Source organism: Oncorhynchus mykiss, chromosome 18 (genome assembly GCF_057628025.1).
Source record: "Oncorhynchus mykiss isolate SJ-2025 chromosome 18, ASM5762802v1, whole genome shotgun sequence".
Taxonomy (NCBI): Eukaryota; Metazoa; Chordata; class Actinopteri; order Salmoniformes; family Salmonidae; genus Oncorhynchus; species Oncorhynchus mykiss.
This window is the reverse complement of record NC_143039.1, coordinates 54778360-54798614: the sequence shown is the minus strand read 5'-3', so window position 1 is coordinate 54798614 and position 20255 is coordinate 54778360. Positions and strand designations below refer to the sequence as shown.

At 43.7% G+C, this 20255-nt stretch overlaps 1 protein-coding gene across 2 annotated transcripts in view; it reads left to right on the top strand.

The window, feature by feature from the left end:
* trappc9 (trafficking protein particle complex 9) overlaps positions 1 to 20255 on the top strand; it is a 298859-nt gene that overhangs the window by 154166 nt on the left and 124438 nt on the right. For both annotated transcript variants that reach the window (XM_036952949.2, XM_090208801.1), the window contains one exon: positions 19482 to 19592. In XM_036952949.2, the coding sequence (XP_036808844.2) occupies positions 19482 to 19592 (111 nt within the window). The remainder of the gene's footprint in view (positions 1 to 19481; positions 19593 to 20255) is intronic.

Genomic DNA, 20255 nt, shown 5'->3' with positions numbered 1-20255 from the left:
AATGTTTTTCCAATTGTACAGTGTTTTTGTTCCTTAGCCCACTGCAACTTCAGTTTCTTGCTTTTTTCTGAAAGTGGAACTCTGCTGCCATACCCCATTTTGTGTCAAGGTACGATGGTACGATGAGTTGTGCCTTTTATGGGTCTTTGGGCACCAATGTTGCACAGGACTGTCAGTTGACTGTAGCTTGTCTGTTGCTCTGGACAATTCATGTCAGCCTACTTTGTGCTCTTTCGTGAATGACCCGTTTTCAACCACTAGCCTGCCGTTGGCTGGATGTCCTTTGGGTGGTGGACCATTCTTGATACATACGGGAAACTGTTGAGTGTGAAAATCCCTGCAGCGTTGCAGTTCTTGACACATTCAAACCTGTGTGTCTGGCACCTACTACCATACCCTGTTCAAAGACACTTAAATATTTTGTCTTACACACCCTCTGAATGGCACACATACCCAATCCATGTCTCAATTGTCTCGAGGCTTAAATATCCTTCTTTAACCTGTCTCCTCCCCTTCATCTACACTGATTGAAGTGGATTTAACAAATTACATCAATAAGAGATCATAGCTTCCACCTGGATTCACCTGGTCAGTCTGTCATGGAAAGTGCAGGTATTACTTGTGTGTGTGTGTGTGTATACAGTGGGGCAAAAAAGTATTTAGTCAGCCACCAATTGTGCAAGTTTTCCCACTTAAGATGAGAGAGGCCTGTAATGTACACTTCAACTATGACAGACAGAATGAGAAATAAACATCCAGAAAATCACACCAACTTGTCGTGTTTGGAGGACAAAGAATGCTGAGTTGCATCCAAAGAACACCATACCTACTGTGAAGCATGGGGGTGGAAACATCATGCTTTGGGGCTGTTTTTCTGCAAAGGGACCAGGACGACTGATCCGTGTAAAGGAAAGAATGAATGGGGCCATGTATCATGAGATTTTGAGTGAAAACCTCCTTCCATCAGCAAGGGCATTGAAGATGAAACGTGGCTGGGTCTTTCAGCATGACAATGATCCCAAACACACCGCCCGGGCAACGAAGGAGTGGCTTCATAAGAAGCATTTCAAGGTCCTGGAGTGGCCTAGCCAGTCTCCAGATCTCAACCCCATAGAAAATCTTTGGAGGGAGTGGAAAGTCTGTGTTGCCCAGCAACAGTCCCAAAACATCACTCTAGAGGAGATCTGCATGGAGGAATGGGACAAAATACCAGCAACAGTGTGTGAAAACCTTGTGAAGACTTACAGAAAACGTTTGACCTCTGTCATTGCCAACAAAGGGTATATAACAAAGTATTGAGATAAACTTTTGTTATTGACCAAATACTTATTTTCCACCATCATTTTCTAAGAAATTCATAAAAAATCCTACAATGTGATATTCTGGATTTTTTTCTTCTCATTTTGTCTGTCATAGTCACAGTGCACCTATGATGCAAATTACAGGCCTCTCTCATCTTTTTAAGTGGGAGAACTTGCTCTCAGGCACCATGCCAGAATCTCCCATAAGTGTTAAATAGGGTTGAGATTTGGTGACTGAGATGGCCGTGGCATGTTGTACATATCATTTTCATTCTCATCAAACCATTCACTAACCACTTGTGCCCTGTGGATGGTGGCATAGCCATGGTAGCCAAAATAATGGCCAAGATAATGTCCTGCCCAGTATTTGTATACATGACCACCCCCCACCTCCCCCATGATGGGATGTTAATTGCTAAATTAACTTAGATACTAAACCTGTGGAAGCACCTGCTTTCAATATACTTTGTGTAATTTAATGGTGCTTACATTATTTTGCCAGTTACCTGTGTATGTGCATATATACAGTACCAGTCAAAAGTTTGGACACATACTCATTCCAGATTTTCTCTTTATTTGTACTATTGTCTACATTTTAGAATAATAGTGAAGACATCAAAATAATGAAATGACACATATGGAATCATGTAGTAAACAAAAAAGTGTTAAACATTCTTCAAAGTAGCCTTGATGACAGCATTGCACACTCTTGGCATTCTCTAAACCAGCTTCATGAGGTAGTCACCTGGAATGTACCTAGAAGGCCAGCATCTCAGAGTCGTCTCTTCAGTGTTGATGTTGAGACTGGTGTTTTGCGGGTACTATTTCATGAAGCTGCCAGTTGAGGAATTGTGAGGCGTCTGTTTCTCAAACTAGACACTCTAATGTACTTGTCCTCTTGCTCAGTTGTGCACCAGGGCCTCCCGCTCCTCTTTCTGTTCTGATTAGAGCCATTTTGCCCTGTTCTGTGAAGGGAGTAGTACACAGCGTTGTATGAGATCTTCAGGTTCTTGGCAATTTCTCACATGGCATTGCCATTTCTGGCCATTTTGAGCCTGTAATCTAGTCTAAAGAAGGACAGTTTTATTGCTTATTTAATCAAAACAAGTTTTCAGCTGTGCTAACAATTGTAAAAGGGTTTTCTAATGATTAATTAGCCTTTCAAAATGATAAACTTGGATTAGCTAACACAATGTGCCATTGGAACACAAGATTGATGGTTGCTGATAATGGGCCTCTGTACGCCTATGTAGATATTCTTTAAAAAAAACTGCCGTTTCCAGCTACAATCGTCATTTACAACATTAACAATGCCTGCACTGTATTTCTGATGAATTTTGTTATTTTAATGTCCTCTCTAACTGACCCCAAAGTTTTGAATGGTAGTGTATTCTGTTGAAGTCAGAAGTTTACATACACCTTAGCCAAATACATTTAAACCCAGTTTTTCAATTCCTGACATTTAATCCTAGTAAAAATACCCTGTCTTAGGTCAGTTAGGATCACCACATTATTTTAAGAATGTGAAATGTCAGAATAATGGTACAGAGTGATTTTATTTCAGCTTTTATTTCTTTCATCACACTCCCAGTGGGTCAGAAGTTTACATACACTCAATTAGTATTTGGTAGCATGGCCTTTAAATTGTTTAACTTGGGTCAAATGTTTTGGGTAGCCTTCCGCAAGCTTCCCACAATAAGTTGGGTGAATTTTGGCCAGTACCTCCTGACAGAGCTGGTGTAACTGAGTCAGGTTTGTAGGCCTCCTTGCTCACACACGCTTTTTCAGTTCTGCCCTCAAATTTTGGCTTTGTGATGGCCACTCCAATACCTTGACTTCGTTGTCCTTAAGCCATTTTGCCACAACTTTGGAAGTATGCTTGGGGTCATTGTCCATTTGGAAGCCCCATTTGCGACCAAGTTTTAACTTCCTGACTGATGTCATGTTTTGTTATAATCTCCAACCGGCACTGCCAGAATAGGAATAGGACTTTCGGTTGGGTTTATGTAGAGCACTTTGTGACATCAGCTGATGTAAGAAGGGCTTTATCAATAAATTTGATTGATGTCTTGAAATGTTGCTTCAATATAACCACATCATTTTCCCCCTCATGATGCCATCTATTTTGTGAAGTGCACCAGTCCCTCTTATAGCAAAGCACCCCGACACCATGATGCTGCCACCCCCGTGATTCATGGTTGGGATGGTGTTCTTCGGCTTGCAAGCCTCCCCCTTTTTCCTCCAAACATAACGATGGTCATTATGACCAAACAGTTCTGTTTTTGGTTCATCAGACCAGAGGACATTTCTACAAAAAGTACGATCTTTGTCCCCATGTGCAGTTGCAAACCGTAGTCTGGCTTTTATATGGTGGTTTTGGAGCAGTGGGTTATTCCTTGCTGAGCGGCCTTTCAGGTTATGTCGATATAAGATGCGTTTTACTGTGGATATAGATACAGGTATCTTCACAAGTTCCTTTGCTGTTGTTCTGGGATTGATTTGCGCTTTTCACCAAAGTACTTTCATCTCTAGGATACAGAACGCGTCTCCTTCCTGAGCGGTATGATGGCTGCGTGGTCCCATGGTGTTTATACTTGCGTACTATTGTTTGTACAGATGAACGTGGTACCTTCAGGCGTTTGGAAATTGCTCCCAAGGATGAACCAGACTTGTGGAGGTCTGCAATTTGTTTTTCTGAGGTCTTGGCTGATTTCTTTTGATGTTCCCATGAGACACTGAGTTTGAAGGTAGGCTTTGAAGTACATCCACAGGTACACCTCCAATTGACTCAAATTATGTCAATTAGCCTATCAGAAGCTTCTAAAGCCATGACACAATTTTCTGTAGTTTTCAAAGCTGTTTTAAGGCACAGTCAACTTAGTGTATCTACATTTTTGACCCACTGGAATTGTGATACAGTGAATTATAAGTGAAATAATCTGTCTGTAAACAATTGTTGGAAAGTGACTTGTGTCATGCACAAAGTAGATGTCCTTACCGACTTGCCAAAACTATAGCTTGTTAACAACAAATTTGTGGAGTGGTTGAAAAACAAGTTTTAATGACTCCAACCTAAGTGTATGTAAACTTCCGACTTCAACTGTATATATATATTTTTTTTTATTTAACTAGACAAGTCAGTCTAGTCAAAGATGGCCTACCCTGGCCAAACCCTAACCCAGATGACGCTGGGCCAATTATGTGCCGTCCTATGGGACTCCCAACATGGCCGTTTGTGACACAGCCTGGAATTGAATCAGGGTCCGTAGTGACGCCTCTTGCACTGAGATGCAGCTCCTGCACCACTCGGGAGCCCATATACAAATGTATGAGGACACCTCTTCAAATTAGTGGATTTGGCTATTTCAGCTACACCCGTTGCTGACAGGTGCATATCGTGCACGCAGCCATGCGTTCTCCGTAGACAAACATTGGCAGTAGAATGGTCTTACTGAAGAGCTCAGTGACTTTCAATATGGCACATTCATAGGATGCCACCTTTCCAACAAGTCAGTTCGTCAAATTTCTGCCTTGCTAGAGCTGCACCAGTCAACTGTAAGTGCTGTTATTGTGAAGTGGAAACGTCTAGGAGCCACAATGGCTCACCCACAAAGTGGTAGGTCACACAAGCTCACAGGGCCGGTTAATGCTGAAGCACCTAGCGCGTAAAAACGCTTGTCCCCGGTTGCAACACTCACTACCAAGTTCCAAACTTTTTCTGGAAGTAACGTCAGCACAAGAACTGTTAGTCGGGAGCTTCATGAAATGGGTTTCCATGGCCAAGCAGACGCACACAAGCTTAAGATAACCACGCGCAATGCCAAGCGTCGGCTGGAGTGGTGTATAGCTTGTCGCCATTGGACTCTGGAGCAGTGAAAATGCGTTCTCTGGAGTAATGAATCACACTTCAATATCTGGCAGTCCGACGGACAAATCTGAGTTTGGCAGATGCCGGGACAACGCTACCTGTCCTAATGCATAGTGCCAACTGTAAAGTTTTGAGGAGGAGGAATAATGGTTTGTGGCTGTTTTTCATGATTTTTGGCTAAGCCCCTTAGTACCAGTGAAGGGAAATCTTAACACTACAGCATACAATGACATTTAAGACGATTTTGTGCTTCCAACTTTGTGGCAACAGTTTTGGGAAAGCCCTTTCCTTTTTCAGCATGACAATGCCCCCGTGCACAAAGCGATGTCCATACAGAAATGATTTGTCAAGATCAGTGTGGAAGATCTTGACTGGCCTGCACAAAGCCCTGACCTCAAACCCATCAAACACCTTTGGGATGAGTTGGAATGCCGACTGTGAGCCAGGCCTAATCGCCCAACATCAGTGCCCGACTTCGCAAATGCTCTTGTGGCTGAAAGAAAGTCCCCGCAGCAATGTTCTGACATCTAGAGGAAAGCTTTCCCAGAAGAGTGGAGTCTGTTATAGCAGCAAAGGGGAACCAACTCCATATTTATGCCCATGATTTTGAAATGAGATGTTCGACAGGCATTTGATCATGTAGTGTATGTGTGAAATAGTCAGGGATCCGTTCATGACAGAAACCTGTTGGAACCGTACCGGTATTGCGTACAGCAGCTGGGGTCTGTTATGTGACATAGCGTATGGGGCGTTTCATTCTGTCAGACACACATGCGCACAAACACACACGCGCACAGATGTTCCATGCTATCAGGACATGGTTCAGTCTTCAGTCTAAGCCTTTTGTTGATAGCCCAGCCTTCTATCTGCTCTGCTTGCATAAATGCAGGCAGTGTACTGTTCCCCACAGGCTCACACACACACACATCACGCACTCTAAAAATAGCAACACATTGGCAGGACTCTAAATCCACCCAGCCCAAATGTAATGAAGCACATTTCATTTGATGTAGGAGGGCTGTAGACGTATTGTCAGTGTTGTGCCAGAGGAGCCGCTGTGGAATCGTCACGTATTGATCGTGGATCCTGAGGATTGACCAGCCGTTGATCTGCTTCTCCTCTTTCTCGCTGCCGCCGCCTTCTACCCAGTGACGATGATGGTTCTATCCTGTGATGATGATGGTTCTATCCTGTGATGATGGCAGCCATTTTGACCACTACCACACCTAAAAAACAGACACCAACCCCCACAGTACTAGGCTAGCTAGGCCACCTGTGGTTGCTTTTTCAGATGAGACTATCTGAATTAGTGATGCACCAATATGACATTTTTGGTCGATATTCAATATTATCCTTTTCAAAAAAACGATACCGATATTAACCATTTTAGCGGCCTTTTAAGCATTCTAGTACAGTTAAATAGTTGAAACACACACACATTCTGACCAAAAGGTAATTTTGTTGGCATTTACATATTACCAGTAAAACATAATCAAAACCAATTTCTTTCACTTATTTACTGTGCTGTTTCATTGTTCATTTGTTCAGTCACAAACAGGATTTCATCGTACATGTCAAGCTGTGAAGTTTCAGCTCTGTCTGTCCGTGGCCTCTCTTCCTCGGTCACTGGGTCCGTTTGTCCAGCTGTCTAACATTTCACGTAAACCCTGTTTCTTGTCTGCATCGAAGTAGAGGTCCTTGTACCTACCATTGAATGTGGTGGCGACACAGTAAAGAGAGACTGCCTGTTAAAGAAGGATCGGTCCTTGTGTCTACCATCGAGCAGGGTGGCGACACAGTAAAGAGGCTCAGAGAGAATGCCTGTTAAAGAAGGATCGGTCCTTGTACCTAGCATCGAGCAGGGTGGTGACACAGTAAAGAGGCTCAGAGAGAATGCCTGTTAAAGAAGGATCGGTCCTTGTACCTAGCATCGAGCAGGGTGGCGACACAGTAAAGAGGCTCAGAGAGAATGCCTGTTAAAGAAGGATCGGTCCTTGTACCTAGCATCGAGCAGGGTGGCGACACAGTAAAGAGGCTCAGAGAGAATGCCTGTTAAAGAAGGATCGGTCCTTGTACCTAGCATCGAGCAGGGTGGCGACACAGTAAAGAGGCTCAGAGAGAATGCCACAGAATTGCTTGTTCACAGCCTCTTGTAGAGTAAGTTTTAACCCCACGGTCTGTGTGGGCAGTTTTGTTGAGCAGGCGTTTCAATGCCATGACAGGGGATATCACATCTGCAGCAGACGCAGTTGAAGAGCTTATTTCTCCAGTCAGTTGTTTGAATGGAGCTAGGAGTGTGTTCATGTTTCAAACATCTCAAACGCCACTGAAATGGCAGCAGCGGTATGAGAACCAGCACATTCTTAAACATGCAATACGGCTTTGCTCAGTACGATATTCTCGTCGACCCACTGTGCTGTCAGACTCAGCATGCTCATGGGGCTGACATCGCTGGTCCAAATATCAGTCGTGAAGCTAATAGCAGTTATGCCCATAGCAAGTAGCTCAGGGATGTGCGCTTTAACAATACTGTGTAACTCTGGTAGGGCAACATCTGAAAAATAGCACCTACTGGGTAGTGTGTACCAGGGCTCGAGGTGCTCAACCAATCATAGAAAGCCAACATCATCCACGACAGAGAATGGTTGATTGTTAAGGGCAATGAGTTCCATTATCTTGGCTGTAATGGATTTCATCTTTGAGTTGTCTCGCTGAAATGTTATTACTCTTTCAAATGGCTGCTTGACTTGAACCTGTTTAATTGTTGGACGTGTGCGCTTAGTATTTTTCTGCTTTTGTTCTGTGTAGAGCTGTATTTGTCGTGGCGTCATTTCATCTACGTTATATAGGTATGTACCTCATCTACCTACGTTATATAGATATGTACCTCATCTACCTACGTTATATAGGTATGTACCTCATCTACCTACGTTATATAGGTATGTACCTCATCTACCTACGTTATATAGGTATGTACCTCATCTACCTACGTTATATAGGTATGTACCTCATCTACCTACGTTATATAGGTATGTACCTCATCTACCTACGTTATATAGGTATGCACCTCATCTACCTACGTTATATAGATATGTACCTCATCTACCTACGTTATATAGGTATGTACCTCATCTACCTACGTTATATAGGTATGCACCTCATCTACCTACGTTATATAGGTATGTACCTCATCTACCTACGTTATATAGGTATGTACCTCATCTACCTACGTTATATAGATATGTACCTCATCTACCTACGTTATATAGGTATGTACCTCATCTACCTACGTTATATAGGTATGTACCTCATCTACCTACGTTATATAGGTATGTACCTCATCTACCTACGTTATATAGATATGTACCTCATCTACCTACGTTATATAGGTATGTACCTCATCTACCTACGTTATATAGGTATGTACCTCATCTACCTACGTTATATAGGTATGCACCTCATCTACCTACGTTATATAGGTATGTACCTCATCTACCTACGTTATATAGGTATGTACCTCATCTACCTACGTTATATAGATATGTACCTCATCTACCTACGTTATATAGGTATGTACCTCATCTACCTACGTTATATAGGTATGTACATCATCTACCTACGTTATATAGGTATGTACCTCATCTACCTACGTTATATAGGTATGTACCTCATCTACCTACGTTATATAGGTATGTACCTCATCTACCTACGTTATATAGGTATGTACCTCATCTACCTACGTTATATAGGTATGCACCTCATCTACCTACGTTATATAGGTATGTACCTCATCTACCTACGTTATATAGGTATGTACCTCATCTACCTACGTTATATAGATATGTACCTCATCTACCTACGTTATATAGGTATGTACCTCATCTACCTACGTTATATAGGTATGTACCTCATCTACCTACGTTATATAGGTATGTACATCATCTACCTACGTTATATAGGTATGTACCTCATCTACCTACGTTATATAGGTATGTACCTCATCTACCTACGTTATATAGATATGTACCTCATCTACCTACGTTATATAGATATGTACCTCATCTACCTACGTTATATAGATATGTACCTCATCTACCTACGTTATATAGATATGTACCTCATCTACCTACATTATATAGATATGTACCTCATCTACCTACGTTATATAGATATGTACCTCATCTACCTACGTTATATAGGTATGTACCTCATCTACCTACGTTATATAGATATGTACCTCATCTACCTACGTTATATAGGTATGTACCTCATCTACCTACGTTATATAGGTATGTACCTCATCTACCTACGTTATATAGGTATGTACATCATCTACCTACGTTATATAGGTATGTACCTCATCTACCTACGTTATATAGATATGTACCTCATCTACCTACGTTATATAGATATGTACCTCATCTACCTACGTTATATAGATATGTACCTCATCTACCTACGTTATATAGATATGTACCTCATCTACCTACGTTATATAGATATGTACCTCATCTACCTACGTTATATAGATATGTACCTCATCTATCTACATTATATAGATATGTACCTCATCTACCTACGTTATATAGATATGTACCTCATCTACCTACGTTATATAGGTATGTACCTCATCTACCTACGTTATATAGATATGTACCTCATCTACCTACGTTATATAGGTATGTACCTCATCTACCTACGTTCTATAGATATGTACCTCATCTACCTACGTTATATAGATATGTACCTCATCTACCTACGTTATATAGGTATGTACCTCATCTACCTACGTTATATAGATATGTACCTCATCTACCTACGTTATATAGGTATGTACCTCATCTACCTACGTTATATAGATATGTACCTCATCTACCTACGTTATATAGGTATGTACCTCATCTACCTACGTTATATAGATATGTACCTCATCTACCTACGTTATATAGATATGTACCTCATCTACCTACGTTATATAGGTATGTACCTCATCTACCTACGTTATATAGATATGTACCTCATCTACCTACGTTATATAGGTATGTACCTCATCTACCTACGTTATATAGATATGTACCTCATCTACCTACGTTATATAGGTATGTACCTCATCTACCTACGTTATATAGATATGTACCTCATCTACCTACGTTATATAGGTATGTACCTCATCTACCTACGTTATATAGATATGTACCTCATCTACCTACGTTATATAGGTATGTACCTCATCTACCTATGTTATATAGATATGTACCTCATCTACCTACGTTATATAGGTATGTACCTCATCTACCTACGTTATATAGATATGTACCTCATCTACCTACGTTATATAGGTATGTACCTCATCTACCTACGTTATATAGATATGTACCTCATCTACCTACGTTATATAGGTATGTACCTCATCTACCTACGTGATATAGGTATGTACCTCATCTACCTACGTTATATAGGTATGTACCTCATCTACCTACGTTATATAGATATGTACCTCATCTACCTACGTGATATAGGTATGTACCTCATCTACCTACGTTATATAGATATGTACCTCATCTACCTACGTTATATAGATATGTACCTCATCTACCTACGTTATATAGATATGTACCTCATCAACCTACGTTATATAGGTATGTACCTCATCTACCTACGTTATATAGGTATGTACCTCATCTACCTACGTTATATAGATATGCACCTCATCTACCTACGTTATATAGATATGTACCTCATCTACCTACGTTATATAGATATGCACCTCATCTACCTACGTTATATAGATATGTACCTCATCTACCTACGTTATATAGATATGTACCTCATCTACCTACGTTATATAGATATGTACCTCATCTACCTACGTTATATAGATATGTACCTCATCTACCTACGTTATATAGGTATGTACCTCATCTACCTACGTTATATAGGTATGTACCTCATCTACCTACGTTATATAGATATGTACCTCATCTACCTACGTTATATAGATATGTACCTCATCTACCTACGTTATATAGATATGTACCTCATCTACCTACGTTATATAGGTATGTACCTCATCTACCTACGTTATATAGATATGTACCTCATCTACCTACGTTATATAGGTATGTACCTCATCTACCTACGTTATATAGGTATGTACCTCATCTACCTACGTTATATAGGTATGTACCTCATCTACCTACGTTATATAGGTATGTACATCATCTACCTACGTTATATAGGTATGTAGGTCATCTACCTACGTTATATAGGTATGTACCTCATCTACCTACATTATACAGGTATGTAGGTCATCTACCTACGTTATATAGATATGTACCTCATCTACCTACGTTATATAGATATGTACCTCATCTACCTACGTTATATAGAATGTACCTCATCTACTTACGTTATATAGGTATGCACGGCAGGTTTGACATCAGCTTTGCACATCGCCGTTAAACTAGACATTGGGCCGATGCCTATGTTGGCATTTTTAGCTAATATCGACCGATACCGATATGCTTACCGATATAGTGTCCATCCCTAATCTGAATAACAACAAACTAGCTAAAGGAGTAGCAGTAGCAGAAGTGGTCTCATCCATCGTATCAGGGTTTGATAGTTGTGGATGTGTTTGTAGGTACAAACAGCCAGAGACACAGCTAGTCAGATGATTTGCATGGCCATCTGTTTAAAAGCTTGTTTGGCCATCAGTGGTGGCTGTAAGAAGAAAGGAGCTGCCCTGGGCCGCCAGGTTTGGGGAATGGGTTGCCAAGTTTGGTAAGTTATTCTGTCCGACGGGATGGGGGGGCCTCTCTACCAATCAATAACGGTGAATGGCTGATCTCACGGCTCATTCGTCAGCGTGACATAGTGCTGTCCAGAAAGATCTGGTGGTGTGTGTGGGAGGGTGTTTGTGAACATTAGAACAGACGCACACATTACGTAATGAAAACCCATTAAGGAGCACTCATCCATTACTGTCCAGTCCTAACATCACAACATCAAAGGTGTTTGTCCTTTCATCACGGACCGTTTCCTAGCTGCTGTAGGAGGCTGTTTCTTCTCTCCTCTATTCTACGGCCTATCTCTGTCTGTTTCTCCTCTCCAGCTTGTCTCTGTCTGACTGTCTTTCTCCTCTCCTGTCTGTCTGTCTGTCTGTCTCTGTTTCTCTTCTCCAACCTGTCTGTCTGTCTGTCTTTCTCTTCTCCAGCTTGTCTGTCTGTCTTTCTCTTCTCCAGCCTGTCTGTCTGTCTTTCTCTTCTCCAGCCTGTCTGTCTATCTGTCTTTCTCTTCTCCAGCCTGTCTGTCTTTCTCCTCTCCAGCCTGTCTGTCTGTCTTTCTCTCTTCCAGCCTGTCTGTCTTTCACTTCTCCAGCCTGTCTGTCTCTCTTTCTCTTCTCCAGCCTGTATGTCTATCTGTCTTTCTTTTCTCCAGCCTTTGTGTCTGTCTCTCCTCTCCTGTCTGTCTATCTGTTTCTCCTCTCCAGCCTGTCTGTCTTTCTCTTCTCCAGCCTGTCTGTCTGTTTCTCCTCTCCAGACTGTCTATCTGTCTGTCTGTTTCTCCTCTCCAGCCTGTCTGTATGTCTTTCTCTCTTCCTGTCTGTCTTTCTCTTAACCAGCCTGTCTGTCTGTCTCTTATCCAGCCTTTCTGTCTCTTATCCAGCCTGTCTGTCTGTCTCTTATCCAGCCTGTCTGTCTGTCTCTTATCCAGCCTGTCTGTCTTTCTCTTCTCCAGCCTGTCTGTGTCCGTCTCTTCTCCAGCCTGTCTGTCGGTCTTTCTCTTCTCCAGCCCGCCTGTCTGTCTGGCTGTCTGTCTTTCACTTCTCCAGCCTGTCTGTCTGTCTTTCACTTCTCCAGCCTGTCTGTCTGTCTGTCTTTCTCTTCTCCAGTCTGTCTATCTTTCTCTTCTCCAGCCTGTCTGTCTGTCTGTTTCTCCTCTCCAGACTGTCTGTCTGTCTTTCTGTTTCTCCTCTCCAGACTGTCTGTCTGTCTGTCTGTTTATCCTCTCCAGCCTGTATGTCTGTCTGTTTATCCTCTCCAGCCTGTCTCTCTGTCTGTCTGTTTATCCTCTCCAGCCTGTCTGTCTGTCTGTTTATCCTCTCCAGCCTGTCTGTCTGTCTGTTTCTCCTCTCCAGCCTGTCTGTCTGTTTCTCTTCTCCAGCCTGTCTGTATGTCTGTCTTTCTCCTCTCCAGCCTGTCTGTCTGTTTCTCTTCTCCAGCCTGTCTGTCTGTTTCTCTTCTCCAGCCTGTCTGTATGTCTGTCTTTCTCCTCTCCAGCCTGTCTGTCTGTTTCTCTTCTCCAGCCTGTCTGTCTGTCTTTCCCTTCTCCAGCCTGTCTGTCTGTTTCTCCTCTCCAGACTGTCTGTCTGTCTGTTTCTCCTCTCCAGCCTGTCTGTCTGTCTGTTTCTCCTCTCCAGACTGTCTGTCTGTCTGTCTGTTTATCCTCTCCAGCCTGTATGTCTGTCTGTTTATCCTCTCCAGCCTGTCTGTCTGTTTATCCTCTCCAGCCTGTCTGTCTGTCTGTTTATCCTCTCCAGCCTGTCTGTCTGTCTGTTTCTCCTCTCCAGCCTGTCTGTCTGTTTCTCTTCTGCAGCCTGTCTGTATGTCTGTCTTTCTCCTCTCCAGCCTGTCTGTCTGTTTCTCTTCTCCAGCCTGTCTGTCTGTCTTTCCCTTCTCCAGCCTGTCTGTCTGTTTCTCCTCTCCAGACTGTCTGTCTGTCTGTTTCTCCTCTCCAGACTGTCTGTCTGTCTGTTTCTCCTCTCCAGCCTGTCTGTCTGTCTGTCTTCCTCTTCTCCAGCCTCTCCGTATGTTTGTCTGTTTCTCTTCTCCAGCCTGTCTGTCTGTCTTTCTCTTCTCCAGCCTGCCTGTCTGTCTTTCCCTTCTCCAGCCTGTCTGTCTGTTTCTCCTCTCCAGTCTGTCTGTCTGTCTTTCTCTTCTCCAGCCTGCCTGTCTGTCTTTCCCTTCTCCAGCCTGTCTGTCTGTTTCTCCTCTCCAGTCTGTCTGTCTGTTTTTCTCTTCTCCAGTCTGTCTGTCTGTTTTTCTCTTTTCCAGCCTGTCTGTCTGTCTTTCTCCTCTCCAGACTGTCTGTCTGTCTGTTTCTCCTCTCCAGACTGTCTGTCTGTCTGTTTCTCCTCTCCAGCCTGTCTGTCTGTCTGTCTTCCTCTTCTCCAGCCTCTCCGTATGTTTGTCTGTTTCTCCTCTCCAGTCTGTCTGTCTGTTTTTCTCTTCTCCAGTCTCTCTGTCTGTTTTTCTCTTCTCCAGTCTGTCTGTCTGTTTTTCTCTTTTCCAGCCTGTCTGTCTGTCTTTCTCCTCTCCAGCCTGTCTGTCTTTCTCTTATCCAGCCTTTCTGTCTCTTATCCAGCCTGTCTGTCTGTCTCTTATCCAGCCTGTCTGTCTGTCTCTTATCCAGCCTGTCTGTCTGTCTCTTATCCAGCCTGTCTGTCTTTCTCTTCTCCAGCCTGTCTGTGTCTGTCTCTTCTCCAGCCTGTCTGTCGGTCTTTCTCTTCTCCAGCCTGCCTGTCTGTCTGGCTGTCTGTCTTTCACTTCTCCAGCCTGTCTGTCTGTCTTTCACTTCTCCAGCCTGTCTGTCTGTCTGTCTTTCTCTTCTCCAGTCTGTCTATCTTTCTCTTCTCCAGCCTGTCTGTCTGTCTGTTTCTCCTCTCCAGACTGTCTGTCTGTCTGTTTCTCCTCTCCAGCCTGTCTGTCTGTCAGTCTTTCTCTTCTCCAGCCTGTCTCTCTGTTCTTCTGTTTCTCCTCTCCAGCCTGTCTGTCTGTCTGTCTTCCTCTTCTCCAGCCTCTCCGTATGTTTGTCTGTTTCTCTTCTCCAGCCTGTCTGTCTGTCTTTCTCTTCTCCAGCCTGTCTGTCTGTCTTTCCCTTCTCCAGCCTGTCTGTCTGTTTCTCCTCTCCAGTCTGTCTGTCTGTTTTTCTCTTCTCCAGTCTGTCTGTCTGTTTTTATCTTCTCCAGTCTGTCTGTCTGTTTCTGCGCTCCAGTCTGTCTGTCTGTCTTTCTCTTCTCCAGCCTGTCTGTCTGTCTGTCTTTCTCTTCTCCAGCCTGTCTCTCTGTTCTTCTGTTTCTCCTCTCCAGCCTGTCTGTCTGTCTGTCTTCCTCTTCTCCAGCCTCTCCGTATGTTTGTCTGTTTCTCTTCTCCAGCCTGTCTGTCTGTCTTTCTCTTCTCCAGCCTGTCTGTCTGTCTTTCCCTTCTCCAGCCTGTCTGTCTGTTTCTCCTCTCCAGTCTGTCTGTCTGTTTTTCTCTTCTCCAGTCTGTCTGTCTGTTTTTATCTTCTCCAGTCTGTCTGTCTGTTTCTCTTCTCCAGCCTGTCTGTCTGTCTTTCCCTTCTCCAGCCTGTCTGTCTGTTTCTCCTCTCCAGACTGTCTGTCTGTCTGTTTCTCCTCTCCAGACTGTCTGTCTGTCTGTTTCTCCTCTCCAGCCTGTCTGTCTGTCGGTCTTCCTCTTCTCCAGCCTCTCTGTATGTTTGTTTGTTTCTGCTCTCCAGTCTGTCTGTCTGTCTTTCTCTTCTCCAGCCTGTCTCTCTGTTCTTCTGTTTCTCCTCTCCAGCCTGTCTGTCTGTCTGTCTTCCTCTTCTCCAGCCTCTCCGTATGTTTGTCTGTTTCTCTTCTCCAGCCTGTCTGTCTGTCTTTCTCTTCTCCAGCCTGCCTGTCTGTCTTTCCCTTCTCCAGCCTGTCTGTCTGTTTCTCCTCTCCAGTCTGTCTGTCTGTTTTTCTCCTCTCCAGCCTGTCTGTCTTTCTCTTATCCAGCCTTTCTGTCTCTTATCCAGCCTGTCTGTCTGTCTCTTATCCAGCCTGTCTGTCTTTCTCTTCTCCAGCCTGTCTGTGTCTGTCTCTTCTCCAGCCTGTCTGTCGGTCTTTCTCTTCTCCAGCCTGCCTGTCTGTCTGGCTGTCTGTCTTTCACTTCTCCAGCCTGTCTGTCTCTCTTTCTCTTCTCCAGCCTGTCTGTCTGTCTTTCTCTTCTCCAGCCTGTCTGTCTGTCTTTCTCTTCTCCAGCCTGTCTGTCTGTCTGTCTGTCTTTCTCTTCTCCAGCCTGTCTGTCTGTCTTTCTGTCTCTTCTCCAGTCTGTCTGTCTGTCTGTCTGTCTTTCTCTTCTCCAGCCTCTCTGTCTCTGTTTCTCTTCTCCAGCCTGTCTGTCTCTCTTTCTCTTCTCCAGTCTGTCTGTCTCTCTTTCTCCTCTCCAGCCTGTCTGTCATGTCTGTCTGTCTCTTCTCCAGCCTGTCTGTCTGTCTTTCTGTCTCTTCTCCAGTCTGTCTGTCATGTCTGTCTGTCTCTTCTCCAGCCTGTCTGTCTGTCTTTCTGTCTCTTCTCCAGCCTGTCTGTCTCTCTTTCTCTTCTCCAGTCTGTCTGTCTCTCTTTCTCCTCTCCAGCCTGTCTGTCATGTCTGTCTGTCTCTTCTCCAGTCTGTCTGTCTGTCTTTCTGTCTCTTCTCCAGTCTGTCTGTCTGTCTTTCTCTTCTCCAGCCTGTCTGTCTCTCTTTCTCTTCTCCAGCCTGTCTGTCTCTCTTTCTCTTCTCCAGTCTGTCTCTTTCTCTTCTCCAGCCTGTCTCTCTCTTTCTCTTCTCCAGCCTGTCTCTCTCTTTCTCTTCTCCAGCCTGTCTGTCTCTCTTTCTCTTCTCCAGCCTGTCTGTCTCTCTTTCTCTTCTCCAGCCTGTCTGTCTCTCTTTCTCTTCTCCAGCCTGTCTGTCTCTCTTTCGCTTCTCCAGCCTGTCTGTCTCTCTTTCGCTTCTCCAGCCTATCTGTCTGTTTCTCTTCTCCAGCATGTCTGTCTGTCTGTTTCTATTCTCCAGCATTTCTGTCTGTCTGTTTCTCCTCTCCAGCCTGTTTGTCTGTTTCTCTTCTCCAGCCTGTCTCTGCCTGGCTTTCACATTCACTTTTTCTTTCTTATTTTTCCACACAGATAAAAGGCAACATTCCTTGGAAAAAGACAGTCAAGTTTTCAGAATGGTCTTAAATGAGAATAATGTATGTAGTCCACAGTACAGCAGGAGGTACTCAAAACACAACGGATGTCTCAACTACCAACTGTGTACTGATGTCTCATGTCTACCAGCTGTGTACTGATGTCTCAACTCTACCAGCTGTGTACTGATGTCTCAACTCTACCAGCTGTGTACTGATGTCTCATGTCTACCAGCTGTGTACTGATGTCTCAACTCTACTAGCTGTGTACTGATGTCTCAACTCTACCAGCTGTGTACTGATGTCTCAACTCTACCAGCTGTGTACTGATGTCTCAACTCTACCAGCTGTGTACTGATGTCTCAACTCTACCAGCTGTGTACTGATGTCTCAACTCTACCAGTTGTGTATTGATGTCTCAACTCTACCAGCTGTGTACTGATGTCTCAACTCTACCAGCTGTGTACTGATGTCTCAACTCTACCAGCTGTGTACTGATGTCTCGACTCTACCAGCTGTGTACTGATGTCTCAACTCTACCAGCTGTGTACTGATGTCTCAACTCTACCAGCTGTGTACTGATGTCTCAACTCTACCAGCTGTGTACTGATGTCTCAACTCTACCAGCTGTGTACTGATGTCTCAACTCTACCAGCTGTGTACTGATGTCTCAACTCTACCAGCTGTGTACTGATGTCTCAACTCTACCAGCTGTGTATTGATGTCTCAACTCTACCAGCTGTGTACTGATGTCTCAACTCTACCAGCTGTGTACTGATGTCTCAACTCTACCAGCTGTGTACTGATGTCTCAACTCTACCAGCTGTGTACTGATGTCTCAACTCTACCAGCTGTGTACTGATGTCTCAACTCTACCAGCTGTGTACTGATGTCTCAACTCTACCAGCTGTGTACTGATGTCTCATGTCTACCAGCTGTGTACTGATGTCTCATGTCTACCAGCTGTGTACTGATGTCTCATGTCTACCAGCTGTGTACTGATGTCTCATGTCTACCAGCTGTGTACTGTAGGTGAACTCTGATGACTCACCTGCTTTCCAGGCCAAAAATCTCAGCAGTCTGCCTCCATCCTCTTAGAGAGACACCAATGTCCTCAACCCTTTCACTCTACTTTCTTCCTCCCTCCTCCTAAGTCCCTGAGTTAATGGAGACGTCATTAGAGTTTGCCCCGGCCCCTAATAAAGTGTCACTGTAATTAAAATACCATATTTCTAGCAGGGGGCGTCCATGTTTCTCCGACTGTCTCCTTGTCTCTGCTGGCAGACATGATTAACACAGCGGAGGGTAGTACCAAGAAAGAGAGGGGGTGACAACTGATTTATCCTCCCCACCGTTTAGCTGAACCATCAATCAGGAAGCACCGACACAGCAGCTTAGCCAATCAGGAGACAGCGCCGTAGAACAGGGCTGTGGAAACAGTCACCACAGCAGTAGCTTAATAGCAAAAACGATCAGGAAGTCATCTGGACAAAGTTTATAATGTGGCAACTTGCACATCGCAGACGTTGGCGCTGTACCAGAGGTAGAAATGTTTTAAAAGTGAACCATTTCAACAAGTATCTACCCGGGAGACTGACTGACTGGGCTTCTAAAGATCTAAGATGTGAATAAATGATTCAAGGCAGCCAACTATTTGTCTCCGTTTCGGTCTCTGAATTCTAAACTCTAAATTCTCCTCACAGTCATAGCTCAGAGATAACCTTGGTGTTGTGATCACTGAACTGACCTTTAAATTTCACATCAGATACATCAATAAATTAATTTGTCAACATAATATCAGTATAATTATAGAATGATTTTTCCATCTTGTGTAGGTTTTAGGTTAGCAAACGGTGTGGTCTGTGTATGGTAGCTTTTCAATTTGAAGAGAGTAGGCAGGACACTTGCTCACAATTACACGCTTGATGTTTTATTATTTGAAGTTAAAAACATCTGCTCACTCTCTCCCCAGTACCCGTCAGTGTGTGTACCTGTGGTTGGTTCTAACCCGGTTCTATTTATTTCCCTTGAACCCGTCTGTGTGTGGTTCTTTATTTTTTAAGATGCTATTTAAACTTTATTTAACTAGGCAATTCTTATTTACAATGACGGCCTGGCAAAAGGCCTCCTGCGGGGGCTGGGATTATATATATATATATATACGGGAGTGTAGGAGTCACACCCACTTGGGAGAATGTATTTTCGGGAGGCAGATTCCTAGCTAATGTAGCTAACAAGTCTGTCCACTGTTTTTTTCCAAGTGGAAAAGGAGGTCGTTAGCTAGCTACACCCCTTCAGTTTCGGCAAATGGTTCTTTAAGACGTCCAAACAAAGTTGTCCTGTGGCTGTTACATTTTGGAGATTCTGATGTGAAGACCCGGTTCTATCTTTCTCCCCAGAACCCGTCAGTGCCACCTGCTGCTGGACGTGTTCAATTCAACAGAACATGAGCTGACGGTCAGCGCCAACAACAACCAGGACCTGGTGCTGCACGCCTCAGAGTGTCAGAGGTATGTGACCTTTAACCTGCCCATTCAAAGGGAGTCAGTGGATGACATTCTACTCCATTCTATGTATTAAATGTACACATATTGTGTGCCAGGTTTCTCTTATGAACATGAGCACATAAATTAATTTACGGATATGAACACAAACACAAATCCAACCAGTCAGAGTCATATGAGCGAACGATGTACACTGACCAAGCCTGTGTTGTGTGATTATGTGATGTATGTCGCCTGCAGTGTATTTTCTGTCTTCACGTGTGTTCAACTGGTTTCTTATAGCCTGTAGTTGGGCTTATGAGACTCTAATGGCTAGGAATGGATTAGTTCCGACGGGTCAACTCTGCCTTGTCGACCTAACCATTGTAGTTAGGTCCATTGTTGACATCCCTCTGATCCCATTTGTGCTGTTTTTACTGGGGTCAATAATGACAGCTTCTGGAGCAGCCCTTTAAAGGGATAGTTCACCCAAATTACAAAATGACATTGGTTTCCTTACCCTGTAAGCCGGACTGCCAGTCGAGCTTTGACCCCAGGTATCATACAAGCCCACATAAGACCTGGAAAATGCATGAAATGAACAATCCCTGTACTAACCTAAACTCTCTATGAAGCTGCTCATTTCACTGGATTTTAGTATGAGACAAGGTTGGCTTTGAACACTAAGCG